The 15,211-nt window shown below is 35.3% G+C and overlaps 1 protein-coding gene across 25 annotated transcripts in view; it reads right to left on the bottom strand.

Moving 5' to 3' along the window:
- Positions 1–15,211, bottom strand: part of KCNMA1 (potassium calcium-activated channel subfamily M alpha 1) — a 531,710-nt gene that overhangs the window by 92,943 nt on the left and 423,556 nt on the right. For 11 of the 25 annotated variants that reach the window (XM_049810032.1, XM_049810031.1, XM_049810033.1 and 8 more), the window contains 2 exons: positions 12,648–12,724; positions 11,275–11,424 (listed from right to left, as the gene is read on the bottom strand). In XM_049810032.1, the coding sequence (XP_049665989.1) occupies positions 11,275–11,424; positions 12,648–12,724 (227 nt within the window). Of the gene's footprint in view, positions 1–2,956; positions 3,131–8,839; positions 9,116–10,835; positions 10,914–11,274; positions 11,425–12,647; positions 12,725–15,211 lie in introns of those variants that run through there. The other 14 variants (XM_049810034.1, XM_049810035.1, XM_049810038.1 and 11 more) reach the window with 4 other exon arrangements.

The raw sequence follows: 15,211 nt of genomic DNA, 5'->3' as shown, positions 1-15,211 counted from the left end.
CCTTTTTAGAAATATTATATCCTTATATCCTGCCTATAAACTCAAAAGCTATTTTAATGTAATTATATTTAATCAAAATATGATCTTCATTTGCTAGAAGTACAGACAACAATATAATAACAGAGAAACTCATCCACAGTGGAAAATACACTGCAAGTGTTACTTACTCTACATATTATACAATTAGTACACTAAATCCTGTGTACATCATTGAATATGTAAATTGATATCTTCAGCTTGACATCAGATTCTTACAAACAGCATTAGTTCTTACAGAAGCTACTCATTGTTCCAAGAAGTTTCATACAATGATCTGTGACTTTATTTACCTTGAAGAAAAAGCCTGCTTTTATAACCAAAAGTTTTTTTTTTTTTTTTAAAAAAAAAAAAAGGGAAAGAAAGAAAGAAATGCATTAAGCAATTGTAGAAGCAAACCAACCCAACTGGGGCACCACGACCAAAGCAAGCCCTGTAATAGTATAATGACCTTTAATGAGTGTCTGGGGAAACAATACAGTCCTAGCATAAAAGACAAAGGGCAAAACCCATCGTGGCTCCACTGACACTAATTCAAAATGATTTTCAGAACAACTAAAGAATGTAAGAGAGGTAATCTGATCCACCAATCTGACCTCACTTTGATTCTGGGGCCCTGCTGCTGCCATTTCTAATTGTCAAACACTCTACATTTCACATCTGCTCATATTTAATGAAAAGCTGACTCTCACCGCCATTCTTTGAGTTAACTAGCTCTGTCAAGATGGGCATTATACGACCCCTGTGCACTGCAAAGAAAATACACTGATTTCTATTGAAGCCCTGCCAGTGAAACGTTGCATGTGTGTATATATATATATTTTAATTGGAAAAGAAAGGCTTATGCTGCTTTGCAGAGAGTGTGAATTGGTATTGATTTTTGTACTTATTATTAACAGTCAAAGGTGACTAGTCTCACAAGGGGAAGAGTGAGCTCTCTTTTGATTTGATGGAGTGATGAAGGGAGGAAAAGGCCCTTGAAAGATAGGATGCTAAAAATCCTCAAAGCTGTCAATATCAATCATCCTTCAAAATGTAACATAGATCTAACGTGTTTCCCAGAAGTGTTGTTTTTTGGTGGAAATAATATCATTATTGTGGATGTTTTCGGCTCAGCAGGCAACACAATCAAAAATGTTTACTTTATCTGCCTCTGTAGAGTCCTAAGTGAACTTGAAAGCTATGGTAAACCTACAAATTACGGTTTTCTTTCCTTGCCAAAGAGTGCTAATGGCAGAAATTTCACCCATTTGTAGGGCACATATTCATTTAGCCTGGTCTGGATGCTGTTAACACCAGTGCCGGGACCCAACCACATACACTCTGTACTAGTCTGTATTAATGCAAACTATACCAGGCACTGTGTTACTGAGGCTGTTAGGCTATGTAAGTAACACTGCCTGCAGTAATTCTCAATCTAGGAAGGTTTCTTGTTCACTTTTCTTAACAAAATATGTTTTGCTATGTTTTACTCTGATAAAGGTCTCTTTAAAGGATAAAAACTCCTGTAACTTAGAATTGGACTTAAAACTGGGAACCATCTCCCCTGAGGTCATGCATGAGTTACAAACAAGTAGATAAAAAGGACATTCAGAGTGCTTATGCACATATACAGAGAGAAGATTTCTGGTAAAATCTCCAAGAAATTCTATTAGAATCACTTTAATTGACACAGTCTTCAGACAAGAAATGCTAATAAAATCATAGTATTGTTATATGCTCCACATTTGTGTCTGGAAAAATAGTTCAAATGTCAAAACAGTTAAAACGAAGTCATTCAACACTTGAACTTTATACTGCAATACACATGTGGTATCAAAAGGCAACCAGATGCATAATCTACTAACTACATTATACTTTTAGTAGTAGAAGGCATCCTTATCTGTGACGACTTGTAATGTAAAGCGGACATGCTTTCTGATCAAAACTCCTAATACTCCTTAGAGATGTATCTGAATAATTTTATAGTAGGGAAAGTAAAACAGTTCCTGTCCCGAGACATAGTTTTGCCTGTTATGTATGTCTAAAGAGGATAAAAAAGTGGGGGGAAAAAAAAAAAGTCATCATTTTATTTAACAATCTTCTTCAATTATTGACATCACACTCATAAAGCAAGCTTTGGAATCCCTACCATTTGCCCAAAAAAAGAATTAATGGCTATGCAGAATTGTCCCAAGTTCTCTGTTCTTCTCTCTCTCAAACTCTGATCTTTCAAAAGAGCTTTTGGAGCATATTCCAGAATGGTACTGTCCTATGGGACAGATTCTAAAGCTAATTTCAAAAAGTTTGTATCAGGAATTTTGCATCAGGCTAGCCCTTCTAAAAAGGCACTACAAAAAGTACAACCATTTTTACTAAGATTTCTGTGGATTCAGTATTAGATGGAAGGTCCTGTGTTATTGAGAATGAAGCGTTACAGACAAAAGTAAAGATAACGGTAGCAGTATAGAACAGAATTCTAGCTACTGTGGTTCAGCTACTAAGTTGTATCCTGTATATTCACTGCCTATTGTATGCTGCTCTAGTGCCAGCACTATTAAAGCTGTCCGCTTAGCATCAGTCATAGATTTAGACACAGGCCTGTTCCTCCACTGAAGCACTTATTGTTTAATTAATGACAATTTATATTGTATGAATTAAATAAAATATGTCACCAAACTGCACTAGTAAGGTCCTGCATGCTATTGCAAAAGCATGCTTCATAAAGAGCACACAAAGCAAAATAATGAATTACATTTCTCATATTAAAAATAAAGTAAAACAGAAATATAAATACAGAGCTGTATTAAAATTTGGGTTTGACTTTTTAAAAAAGCATCAGCCCAGTAAAACTCACAGAACTACAATGTACGACACAAGACGGGGATGATACCACAGACACCACAGACATGGAACAGCATGTGTTGGTGTTAAAACTTACAGGCACGTAAACTGGTGGAGCAATCATTAACAGAGACAGAAGAAAGTGGGAAGGCTCTCTCAAGGGTGTCCATGTTACTATGTACACTGCCTGACATGCAAGAGCAGTCACGCTCAGAGCGTCCGCAATCAAAACAACATGCCAGTTTCATTCTCTTGTAGATGGACATCTTGGCTATAACCATGTGTTGGATGGGAGGAGAGGAAGAGCAGCAGGTTAATGGCAAGGTTATATATATAACAAGGCAGCTGGAAGGTAATTTAAGGGATTTAATACAGGCCTTAGTTTATGTTAACAGTCTTGACCCAGGAAAAAAGAATGCAATGAGATTATTGATAACACTTTGGCTGTACATTAAAAGTAGGGCAAAAGATAAATTGCTCTTTATTTCTGTTCAGTCTTAGAGGGTGACCGCAGACATGGGGAAGAATTACTGTTTACAGTCAAGTGTTTGGATCAAAAAAGAACATAGTAAAAGCAGAGAATCCTAAGAATATATTTTTCCCTTGGCACAATTAATACTACTGGGCTAAAATGAAAAGAAAAATCTGAAGTTGCTAATCTATTAGATATTTTTGGCCTATCTTACTTCCTGTAAAAATCAAAGGCTTTTATATATCTATATATATGTATGTATGTATACACACACAAAACCACACATACACGTATATTCTTACATACACACACTCACACGTATACATTATATACATACATACATATATATACATATAAATACATTTGTTCTTAAACATATGCTAATAATTTCTCTGTATTAAACTGTGCCAGGGAACTCCTTTATTGCAATAAATTACACATTACCAAAGAGTTACAAGATGTTCATAAAATTTTCTGAAAAAATTTATTTCATTTACATTATATCTTCAGGAATTCAAATTAACTCTTGACAGAATACCAAAATTTGCCCATATAAGAGACACAACTAATAATGGTAAATATGCTTGACAGTAAAATCAGTTCACAAATAAGGCATCACCAAAAGCACACAGAGCATTGGTCCCCTGAAACATGCTGAACCAATCATTGGCATGTTTTCTGCTCTGGATTCAAACATAGATGGAGAACCAAATAACTGAATGTAGAATTAGAGGCTAATTCCAAAAGGAGTGCCAGGTTAGATTAGAACATTTCTATCCTTCAGTCATCTGAAAGGCCTTGTTATATATTTCTAGAAACATACAGCATCCTGTTTTATAAATGCATGTGTAAGTACCATCGTGCAATTTTGTATGTTACCTGAATCACAGGTACGTTTAAGCCTGGAGGAATGCAAAGGCCACTTAGATTGTTTCACATGTTGCATTGAACCAACACTTTTGGTAATGGTTTAGATTGAACTGACTCAATTATACTAAAAACAAAACAGAACACTGACAGGCAAAAACAAAACCTTAAAAGCAAATGCAGAAAAAAGGTAATGTTTCTCTGGCCTGTACCTTCAGTTTAGGATGTCTTTTTTGCATTATGGTAATAACATTAAATTTAAAATAATTTCTCTCTCTCTTTTTTTTTTTCTTAATGCCACAGTCACCAGGGAAGAGGGATTGAAATTGCTCAAGTGGGTCAAGTCCTGTTCTAAGGCCTTGATGACTTGCCATACAGTATACTTGTCAAGCAAGGGTAACATTATGATTGTGGAAAACAGGCATTGAGGGAGATGAATGAGTGATCTCTTCAGCAGCGACTCCATTCCTCTAAAACTTTGCTCACATGACTAATGCCATGTTCTTTTAGCATCCTAGTAGAGTTATCTTACAGCTGTTCAGAAAGTCATCATGCAGCATCAGGCTTGTTCATTGCATGGTACATCATTCCTCAGAGCTTGGCTTTTAGTAAGAAGGTTTCCACTGCAGCTTTTGATGCATACACATTCAAACTACACAGAAAATTCAAAACAGCATTTGTTTTCCCATGGTTTCCCTCTGTCTAACTCTTCCCAACACATTCTTTAAAGTGGAAAAGTTGGGCAGAAAAAGAAAAGTGAAATATGTTACCAAAAATGTGGAAGTCTTTCCATTATGCCGATGTTATTATTTTCACTTTAAGGAAATGAAACAAAAATAAAGGGCATTTGTAAGACACATGAACAGTAGGTGAGGTAAAAGGCAGCCCATTTTGTATTAATTATAGCTGTTTTGAAGGACTTTTTCTAATCAAATGCTGTAGCAAAACACACTGCTCAGAAATTCTCAACTGCTATGTCATTGGTTAGTAACAGTCCCTGGTTTTCATTTACTTGTAGCCATATCTTGTCAACAGTCAATAATAGGATAGGACACATTTATGAAAATTAAATGAAATCATCCTTAAGGGCAAAGAGGGTTGGGAAGGAAAACTTTTTGTACCATTTTCATCAGACTTAAACCAATGAAGTGGGAAATTTAAGCCCTTCTGTTCAATAGGGGAAGGACTCCATGGCACTTCTCAAAAGCAATGCCCTTTCAGGGACTGTTTTTAACTATTATTATCTGGTGTTCTGGAGATCATGCATCATTTTAATATTTCACATCATTAACATGCAGGAAACAGGCTTAGACCTGGAAATATAAGTAGCAGAAAGGACTTGCTATAGGGGTTTCAACCAGTATATAAGCAACTGCATATCAGAGCAATACATTTTGGAAAGAAAACATGCTGTTACTCTTCATTCCTTTTATAGTCATTGTTACATTCATACCAAATACAATACTTATTTTCTTTTAAATAAAACAAAACATGGATTATTAGTAGGGATGACTAGCGACAAGATCAAAGACAAGACAGGAATGATTTTAAATGGTTCAGCCACACACATACCATTTCCTCTAAAAGTTCCATGAACAGTAACAATAAATGGGAATCATCAAAGAGACAGGGGGACCTTAAGAACAGCCTCTGGGTGGGTGTTAAATTCATTTGACACCTGTAGCACCTGTGTAAGAATCAACTCATTTCTATTCATAGGCATGTTATGGATGTTGAACAGAACTGTTATTTGCAACTAGTGAAAATGTAAGTTGGGACATAAAGGAAATTACTCCCTGATTTTCAATTGAATAGTAAATGGACAAAAAGGAAGAACTGATCCTTCTACTTAGTATGATGACAATCCCACTGCATTTGTAAAATTTATTAGTAAAAATATCAAGGGAAGTTATCATGGACACGGAAATCAGACTACTTAAGTAATTTACTGACAAAACAAGGCATGTATGAACTTGTCATTTTCTGATTTTTTAAGAGCAAAAGGAAAACAAAATTTCTGTGAATTCCTTATAAAGTAAATAAATACTTTTAAAAACTTTTTTTTTGTTGCAAATTTTCTCAGAAGGCAACAGCCTTCCATTCTAACAAGGAAGGAATGTGCCTTGGATGTCTAAGCTTCTAGCAGTACCTTGCTTTCTGATCTCAAAAACTCAAAAAGTCCAGTCCAAATTTCTGGATTATCTGGATCTGAGTTATTACTTAGAGTTCACAAACAGTAATGGGAAATATTTCCAGCTGCAAAAATAAGCAAAGGAAACTGCAGATTATTCTCTACCTAAGATGTCAAGAAACAGCTCTTTTTTTTTTTTTTTTTTTTTTTTTTTTTTTTAAAAAAAGCAAGCAGAACAAAGTATCCCTTCATCTTTGCTGGTTTTTTTTTTTTTTCTTTACTTTTTTTTCTTTTTTCCCAAAGCTATACAGTCTACCCAATCCTCGTGTTCCACCCACCGCTATAGCAAGTTTTCCTTGTGACCTCAACGGTAACAAAGAGTAGATCTACGAGGACATCTAGTGGATCTCTCTGAGATAACAGATGGTTAGGAAGTTAATGATCTGGAGGTTTCTTGACCAGCAAATGGCAAAAAAGGTCCCAATACACTTAAGAATTGAAATGCATACAGTGTCATTTCAATTCATCAAGTTCTCATGATCCACACTATGAGTAAAACAACAGCAACAGTAAAGGACGACCAGACTGATTTGATCGCCTTTTAGCAATGCTGGTTAGCATCATGAGACCGAAATATTGAAAGGACTTCCCCCAGCACAATTTCAATTTTCTGAAAAATACAGCAGCATATCTTAAACTGTTGGTGAGAATTTATTTTCTCTTGACACAACAGGCAAAGCTATCTCTCCCTTATTTAATTTTTACAGAACAACTTCAAGACCACCAAGTCAGCTTGTTCACTATCTTGCAATTTTTTGAAAGGCAATTGGTTAGTTGTTTCCTATAATTCATGCAGTGCTGTTCTTTGTCAAAAGTGTAGAAACAGCAGGTTACCTGAGTGGAAATTTTGCCCTATTTTAGTAGCTATAAGAATGACTCATGGGTTTTGAAGTAATGGCACATTTATAGACCAATTCATTTTAATTTTCAAATCAGATCATGATCTTTCCTTCATTACCTTAAAGAAGACTCTCAGCCAGTGTACTCTCAAAGCTAACTGCATTTCTGAACAAACTGAAGCTATTGGGGAAATGGAAAAAACATGTCAAAGCTACATGACCTTTTCTTTTTTAATACTCTCTTAGCATGAAGAGCTGTTTTATTTGTTTATTTATTACTATTTAAACTAATTTCTCTGGTCCAGATAATCCTCAACAAAGAAACATATTTTAAATAAATACATTGCTTCAAAAAAATACAAATCACTTCCAGTATTTTGCTTCAAAGTCAATAGGATTCATCATTTTATCCCTAGAAATTAGTTTCTTTCTGGTTTATTATTAAGTATTGATTCTTATCATGCTGACCTGTTTCACAATCTGCTTTTCTGTGCTGCCCTATCTTTCTTCTGTGTCATTCTATTGGCTGAAAAGAGATCTTTGGAGAAATTTCTATTCCCTGTTTCAATGCTTTCTACCGCAACAGGATCTCAAGCCTTTAGTGTAGTTTGCAGGTACCACAATAAGATAAATAGTAAATAATGAGGATCCTAATGACTGTCATCACAATTCCAAGGTGGCTAGCACTTTATCATGCAAGTTCAGGAGTGTCAAGTCTTCCTTGATTCTTTGCAAGATCCTGTGGTGTGTATAGTTGAGAGGGAAAACATTATCTCAATCCTGATTAAAACCTGAAGTGTCAATAAATTCAGAATATCTGGTAAAATGTTGAGAAAGTCTTATAGCCTCACTTATTTAGAATAGCTGCAGTTATACGATATGGTTAGCAGTCTCAATCTGGCACAGTAATGCCTCACTGCAGCTATGAAATATTTGATCCCTCTTGCTGTTTGAAAGAACAAGCCCATATAATCCAACACTGCCCTACAAGCAGTACATTTCTTTGCAGTGCTTTTATTTCTAAGCAGCAAATTCTTTCCATGTCCCAAATGCTGTGTTTATTTAAATTATCACTACTGTACACTCTAAAAAGGGCTGACAAGAGACTTCATAGATTCTGTACACTTTAAAGTGATATGACTTAGATTGACATGAAGTGGTCTATAAAGTTCATATTCTATATATAAGGTAAAACTACAGCTTAGGTCCTGAAAAGTCAGCATGGCTCTATTCATGTAATTAATTTCAAAACAAGCAAGCTGGGGAAAATAATCACTGTAGCTTTTTTTTTTGTTGAAGATACCTGTAGGTTTATACATTAAAAGTTAGCCACACATTTAATTCATTGTCTGGCTTTCCTCCATCTCCTTTTTTTTTTTGCCAATGGGGAGAAAGGAGTTAGAAAAGGACAGTAAAAGACTGCTGTGTTGCTCTTTGTGTCAGCTATGCAATGGAAAAGACCTAGTACAAAAAAAAATTGAAGATGGGTCTGACAATGAATGGCACTTAACCAGGAAAACAGTGCTATAGTGGCAATTACCCCAGCCTAACCAATATCCCTAAAATTTCATGAGATATCTCTCGAATCGTTTAAAGGAAATACTGTTCCCAAGATGTCTTTTTCAAATAGGGATAAAAAAAACCCAAGGTTGTGGAAAAAAAGGGGCAAAAAGCTGGAAGAGGTGAAAACTGCTGTATTTTCTTCAACATCACCCTAATCTCCATGGGTGTAAACGATGAGAAACTTGTGGGTATGACGTCACTGCTACATGCAACATAAATAAAGAAAAGAACCAAAATACTGAACAAAAATACTCTCTGCTAGAGAAAGACAGGTTGGACCGCACTCTGGGCTACAGGGAACCCATTTTTACTCACAATAGATCACTATCAGTGTGCAGTTAAAATATAGTAGGGGCCGTGTTCCAAGGCAGCAAGAGGAAAAATAAATCAAAAGTTTGTCAATTGTCATCGATTACAAGAAATTCCTTCAAACACATCAATGTACACATGATATGTCCCCTCTGGGGTTCAATCCCCACCATTCACAGCAAGCACTGTCACTGGAAAAAATATATAGAGAATTAGACCATAGCTGTTGCACAAAATGAAAGAAACAGGAGGAGTAGGTCATCCAGTTTAGAGATTTCATCCCAACATGGCTGAATTTTATATAAATATATACATGTATTTGGCCCCTTGCTGCAAAAACTACAGTTAAATGGAATAGGAAAGAGATTGAAAACATTAAAAAAATATTAACAATCTGTGAATAAGATTTCCACACAAGCATTTCTCTGGACAATGTGACATCAGCATTCATGTTATTCGGGGAGTGGGATGAGTAAGGAGAAAGGGATGGCAAAGAAACTGCAAAAGGAAAGCGAGGTTACTTTAATTATCCCTGGACTTGTGGAAACATAATGATCTGCCCTGAATTATTAATATTAGGCCTAACAGGTTTGGACAAATGGCTATGTAGGTCAGACTCACATTTAGACCCCAACACCACCACAAGCTAATGTTCAGACAGTATCTATATTGATGTGCAACCTCAGATGCATTATTAAAGAATGCGGTTTTCAAGAGTCACAGGAAGCTGCATTAATTAATGCCACCATAATTAGGTTTTCCATGTAAAGATATTCTTTCACATTTAATTCATTTGAATGTGTCAATATTTTTACATACAACCTTTCATTTCATCTTACACCTTTTCCGCATTCAGCTGCCTCTAATTGCCATGTTACTGACTAATTAAAATATGTATTTATCATATAGGACGACATATACGCATGTGTGACTATTTGCAGTGTCTCTGAAAATCAAATTAACATATTAGCTGTTGACAGACCAGTTGACAGTTTCTTAATTCAATAGGGAAAGAGTTTTCTTAATTTATGTTTTGTTTTGGTTAGACTGCATTTTTAAGACCAATGATTTGTGTAGCTTACAGATGTATAACATAGTTAAGATTTTTCAAAAGTGATTAGTGATTCGAAAGCTAAAGCTAAGACATTTGATGTGAATAACAATCTGCACTACAGACTTACCTTTTAAAAAAAATAAAAAAATCAGGTCCCATAAATGGGATCTCAAGATTGTCATCAAAATTTGAGAGATCAAAAATCACTAATTACTGTTGAAATTTTTCATTTACATTTTTTGCTGATTGACAGAACTTTAAAAGCAAAGTAATTGTACTATTCCTAATAGTTGTGAGCGTGTGGAAGTTGTGGAAGCTGTTCTAAGCTGTACTGAGAGCTGCCAGCTATCATCGTATCTATGACCATATGTGTGTATATGTAGGAAAGGAGAGGGGAGAGGACAGATGGGGGGAGAGGTAGAGGAGAGACAATGAAAGGGAAATTTAAGATTTTACTCTCACTGACCATTTTTTTTCTTTTTCACCTGACTCGAAGGATTCCCTCCTTAGTGTTCAGTGCTCACTGCAGCAGCTCTGACAGCTGTCTCTTTCTTCTGCCTCACTAACTCCATCATTTTGCTTCTTCATCTGTCCAACACCCTTTCATTTATTGGACTGATACATGTGACCATGCCACTTGGAACATTTCCTAGTGCTTCACACAGAAGTTGTCACTCTCACCTCTCCATGGCCCTGCTGCTGGTAATATATCCATAGTGTTGGCTGGATCACAGGATACTCTGTTTTCTCCCCGGTTTCCTAGTACCGAGGAGGTTACATTGATTCTCATTAATGTATAATAAAGGGCTCTTGCCCTTTATACTGTGAATTCCTGATTACTATCTTCTAACACATTTCAATGAAAAGCATAGATATCACATTAAAATGACAGAACTTTGGGAATTATTTCTTTTTTTAATCAGCACGTGTAAAAAGCATACACTATGTGAAGGAGGAATAGAGGAGAAAATACGAATAAAATAGGTCTTTTTTGATAGAATCAGATAAAATTAAACAGGTAACATAATTCTCTTTAACTGTTGGATAATTTGGAAAAAAGATTGGGTTTGAGAGTTACAGGCACCCCGAGGCATCTGTAACTGGCTCTACCAAAACTTACTCAGCAGCCTCATTGGCTTTGGCAGCAGTTCAAAGGTCACATTCTCACATGGATAAACTGTTCTTGAACAATTTTTTTCCAATATGTTAGGCAATGCATACATTCCTTCCACATCAGGCATGCTTTCCATGTGCTTTGCTCTCCTTGTGGCTACAGGGAGGATAAATACCATTTTCTGTCAGTGTTTCAGCTGCTTTCTCTCAACTATACTACTTTGTTCCACAGTCCTGTTTTTTGAGAGGGAGAGGAGTTTCTTTAAAAACTCTAGTGACATATTTTTTCTTTTTAAATTCATCTTCAAGAATTCATCAATTTCAGGCACCCTTTAAAGTCAGAGAATGTCCAGTTTAGGCTTTCTTCCATCCTCTATGCCAGTGTAGTGCTAAAACTATGATTGGATCTATAAATAAAAGAGTTTTTTCCTTTTTAAAAGTAATGGTAAAATAGACATGATCAAACACATCTGAGATCTTTCAATTTACCTAATCAGTACTTTTGAACTGAATAATCTTTTTCATGAGAGAATACCATGGAATGCACATAAATATTCAGATACCTATTGAGAAAAGGATCCCTAAATCCTTTTGATATCAGTATTACAAATATGCATGGGTCAAACACATCTTTGGCCAAAATGTGGTTCTGATAGTTCCTGAAAAAAGTCCTTTCAAAGTATATATCGATAAAATGCCAATTTCTATATATTTATAACAATACAGATGCAAAGCCTGATCTCAACTCCAAAACTCAATGATTTCTTCATGCAAAATTTTCCAAACAATTTAAACAGCAAACCTAAGAACTTAACTAAGCCAAATATTAGCATTACAGCTATGAAATCTTCTAAAAGGATATATGTAAGAGGCACTAATATTTAATTTCTTCCAGACAATCACTTCCTCCAGTAAAAATGATCGTTTATTTCAATAATAATTTATTTCAATAGTTATATGATGGAATACTATTTCTTAGTTTCTTCTTTTACAGAATCATGTTCAGCAAGATAGAAGTTCTTTGCAGAAAACTATTGAAATTACTGGATTTCTGCATGGTATGAATGAGAGCAGAACTTCACTGTTAGGTCATTCTTAACTCAGAAACTTCCACAATTAGATCTAGCTTGATTTAATTCTTCAGGTTTTGTTAGCTTGGACCCTAATGGAATTTTTAATGAAGAAACAGGTGTGAGTGGTGTGAAATGTAATAAAAATATATGGACTTCAGAAATGCAAATGGAACTTACTATGTTGCTGTGCATTTTTCTTAGCTTTTCTGTACCACTGTGTAAAACATGTAAACACATGTACAGATATCCTTCAAGGCTGAACAATTCATGAAAAGTAGAGGAAGGGAGTGATAGAAATATTACTTACGCCGTTTGCAGCCACATTTTTTTATCCTTTTGGGATCCGTGATGTCATCATGACAGGCCTTGCAGTAAAAAAATGCCCTAGAGAGACAGAATGGAAAAACTGACACATTTCTTAATCCATATAAATGAAATTACCCCCATATTTCCTCTTGTTGCAGTGCCAAATTAATGAAACATGCCAACACTAATTTCCTTTAATCTTTGAAAAGGTTTAGACATTTAAAGTAGGAAATATTTGCTGAAAGAGCATTAATTTCAAACATAAGACTCCAAATTAGTGTTTCTTTTAATATACTTTTATTTGAAAAATAATCAGGAGAACGGATGATAATTATGACACAGTGTATCAGTTTGTTTGTCTTTTACCTTAGAAAAAAGAGCATCCAATGAATTTTGTCATGAAAATACATATACATAGTGAATTCCCTGTTCTTATCAGATATAGCAGGTTTGGGGTTTTTTTAAAGGCTGTCTAGCACCCTGAGCCAATTTTTCAGCCTGGTCACAAGCAGGACCTCATTTTGGATACAATGAGGGATTGCAATTTGATCAACATGACAGTAACATCAGGTCTGCTGTTTACCAAAAAAACTTCCCAAACGAAACCAGAAAGGGAAAATCCACTCAAAATAAGTTCCTAAAGGAACATATAAATGAAAGAACTGAAATAATCTTTATTTAGACTATTTGTTTGTCCTCATCTGAAAAAGCAGAACCATTTTGGTTTTGAACAGACAAAAGCCAAAATTCCAAACAAAAATATGCATTAACAAGGTGAATCATCTAGGTTTCCATTTAATATTTTTGCTTATGAACATCTACTCTTGTATCAAATGGCTCACCACTAGGTGAAGCACAAGGAGAACTAAGGAAGTGAGAAAGGGTAAACACTTGACTTTATATAAGATTAAAACAAAATTCCGATTTAATAAATATGCATCAGACTGCCCACGGGAGAGTTTAATCATGCCTGTCAAGTCAACATGTCATGTAAGGCTGCTGTGACACATTTCATGAGGATCACGCAGCTGGCCTCTAGCTGGACAGTTACAATTTATGAAGGTTCTTGCTGGCACAACAAATTAAACATACTTTTTAACCTGCTGTAAGTTCCCTGTACTTATCCATATTCAGGATATGTCAGCTCCACGCCTATCTTCCCAACCCTCTCTCATTGCACACTTCTGTGCTGGTTTCAGCTGGGATAGAGTTAACTGTCTTCCTAGTAGCTGGTACAGTGCTATGTTTTGAGTTCAATAAAAATTGGCAGTAAGAACCAAAGCTGCCACTTTGCAACCACCCATGGATTTTGCCGACAGTACTGGATGGTTGGATTGCTACAACAGTAGGGAAGTCACTGGAACAGAACAATCTACAGTCCAAAATATAAAAAGAAAAATAAACAAAATTAATACACAGCCTCTGAATAAACACAGCCTTTGGTAGTTCAGCTAGGATGATTGCTCCTAATCTTTTTAGATTAATTAGACAGTGTCTACCACAGGCGGCACTATACTAAAGGAAATATATGAACTAGATACATATGAAATATGAACTAGATACCTAATTCAAATGGTTAAGAATTTATCTAAGTTATTTTACACCTCTGAGTAATAGCCCTGGTAGTTAAGCATCCCATCAGGAGAAAGGTAAGCAGGTCTAACATACGAGGTATGGACCAGAGAATAAAAATTTAAATTTGCAGCAAAACCTCACTGAATGTTATTAACATTTCTAAAATCAAGACAGCATGCAAGCTACTGATGGAAGATGCAAGTCCTAAATGTAGCAGACTTAATTTGTCTTAGAAGCTTCCAAGAGGATCACTCTCAGACTGTGAAATTGCCTTACTATTTCCAAGAAGCAAAAGGTAAAATGAATAAAGCCTTCTCTGAGCATTTGTATACTTTGCCGCAGAAAATTTCTGGTCTTCAAAATATTCACCTTCCACCAAAAAGAAAACAAACTGTCTCCAAAGAAATGAGAATAAAATATTTTTCAAACCATGAGCCAGTGTCGAGCCATAAGCAAGGAGGAGAAAACTGCCTCCAATTTTTACAATTTCTCCCCAATCCACCTTTAAGACCCTGTATTGAACAAGAATCCACTATCACAAATATTCCCTCACAAAATACATGACATGAATTGGACATAGGTCATTTCTACAGATCATGTTTCTAAAGCCCACTGCAGAACAAATGTCCTAAAGAGTACCTTCAATCCTATGTGCAAAACCAAGAGCAAACACCTGAAGTGATTGCTGTAATTATCCTTCTATATAATTGGGTTGAATTATGTAGATTTGAAGCATGTGATTTCTGATGTTAGTACTAACATGTAAATCAATAAAGAATAATAAAGATGCAATTCATATAGTCTGTATTACGTTTAAATACTCAACATTTTACATGAAGCTATCTATCTAGACATAATTGTTTCTAGGTATAATTGTTTCTAATGTGAAACTATTGTTCTAAAAATGGGAAAGTAATTCTAGCAAGAAGAGTAACTGAACACTGCATGTTATATTTCATTGTGGAATATATATTTCATAAATACAAATAG

The sequence above is a fragment of the Accipiter gentilis genome, chromosome 9 (assembly GCF_929443795.1).
Source record: "Accipiter gentilis chromosome 9, bAccGen1.1, whole genome shotgun sequence".
Classification (NCBI taxonomy): domain Eukaryota; kingdom Metazoa; phylum Chordata; class Aves; order Accipitriformes; family Accipitridae; genus Astur; species Astur gentilis.
Note: the sequence above shows the minus strand (reverse complement) of the source record. Positions and strands in the feature narration are given on the sequence as shown.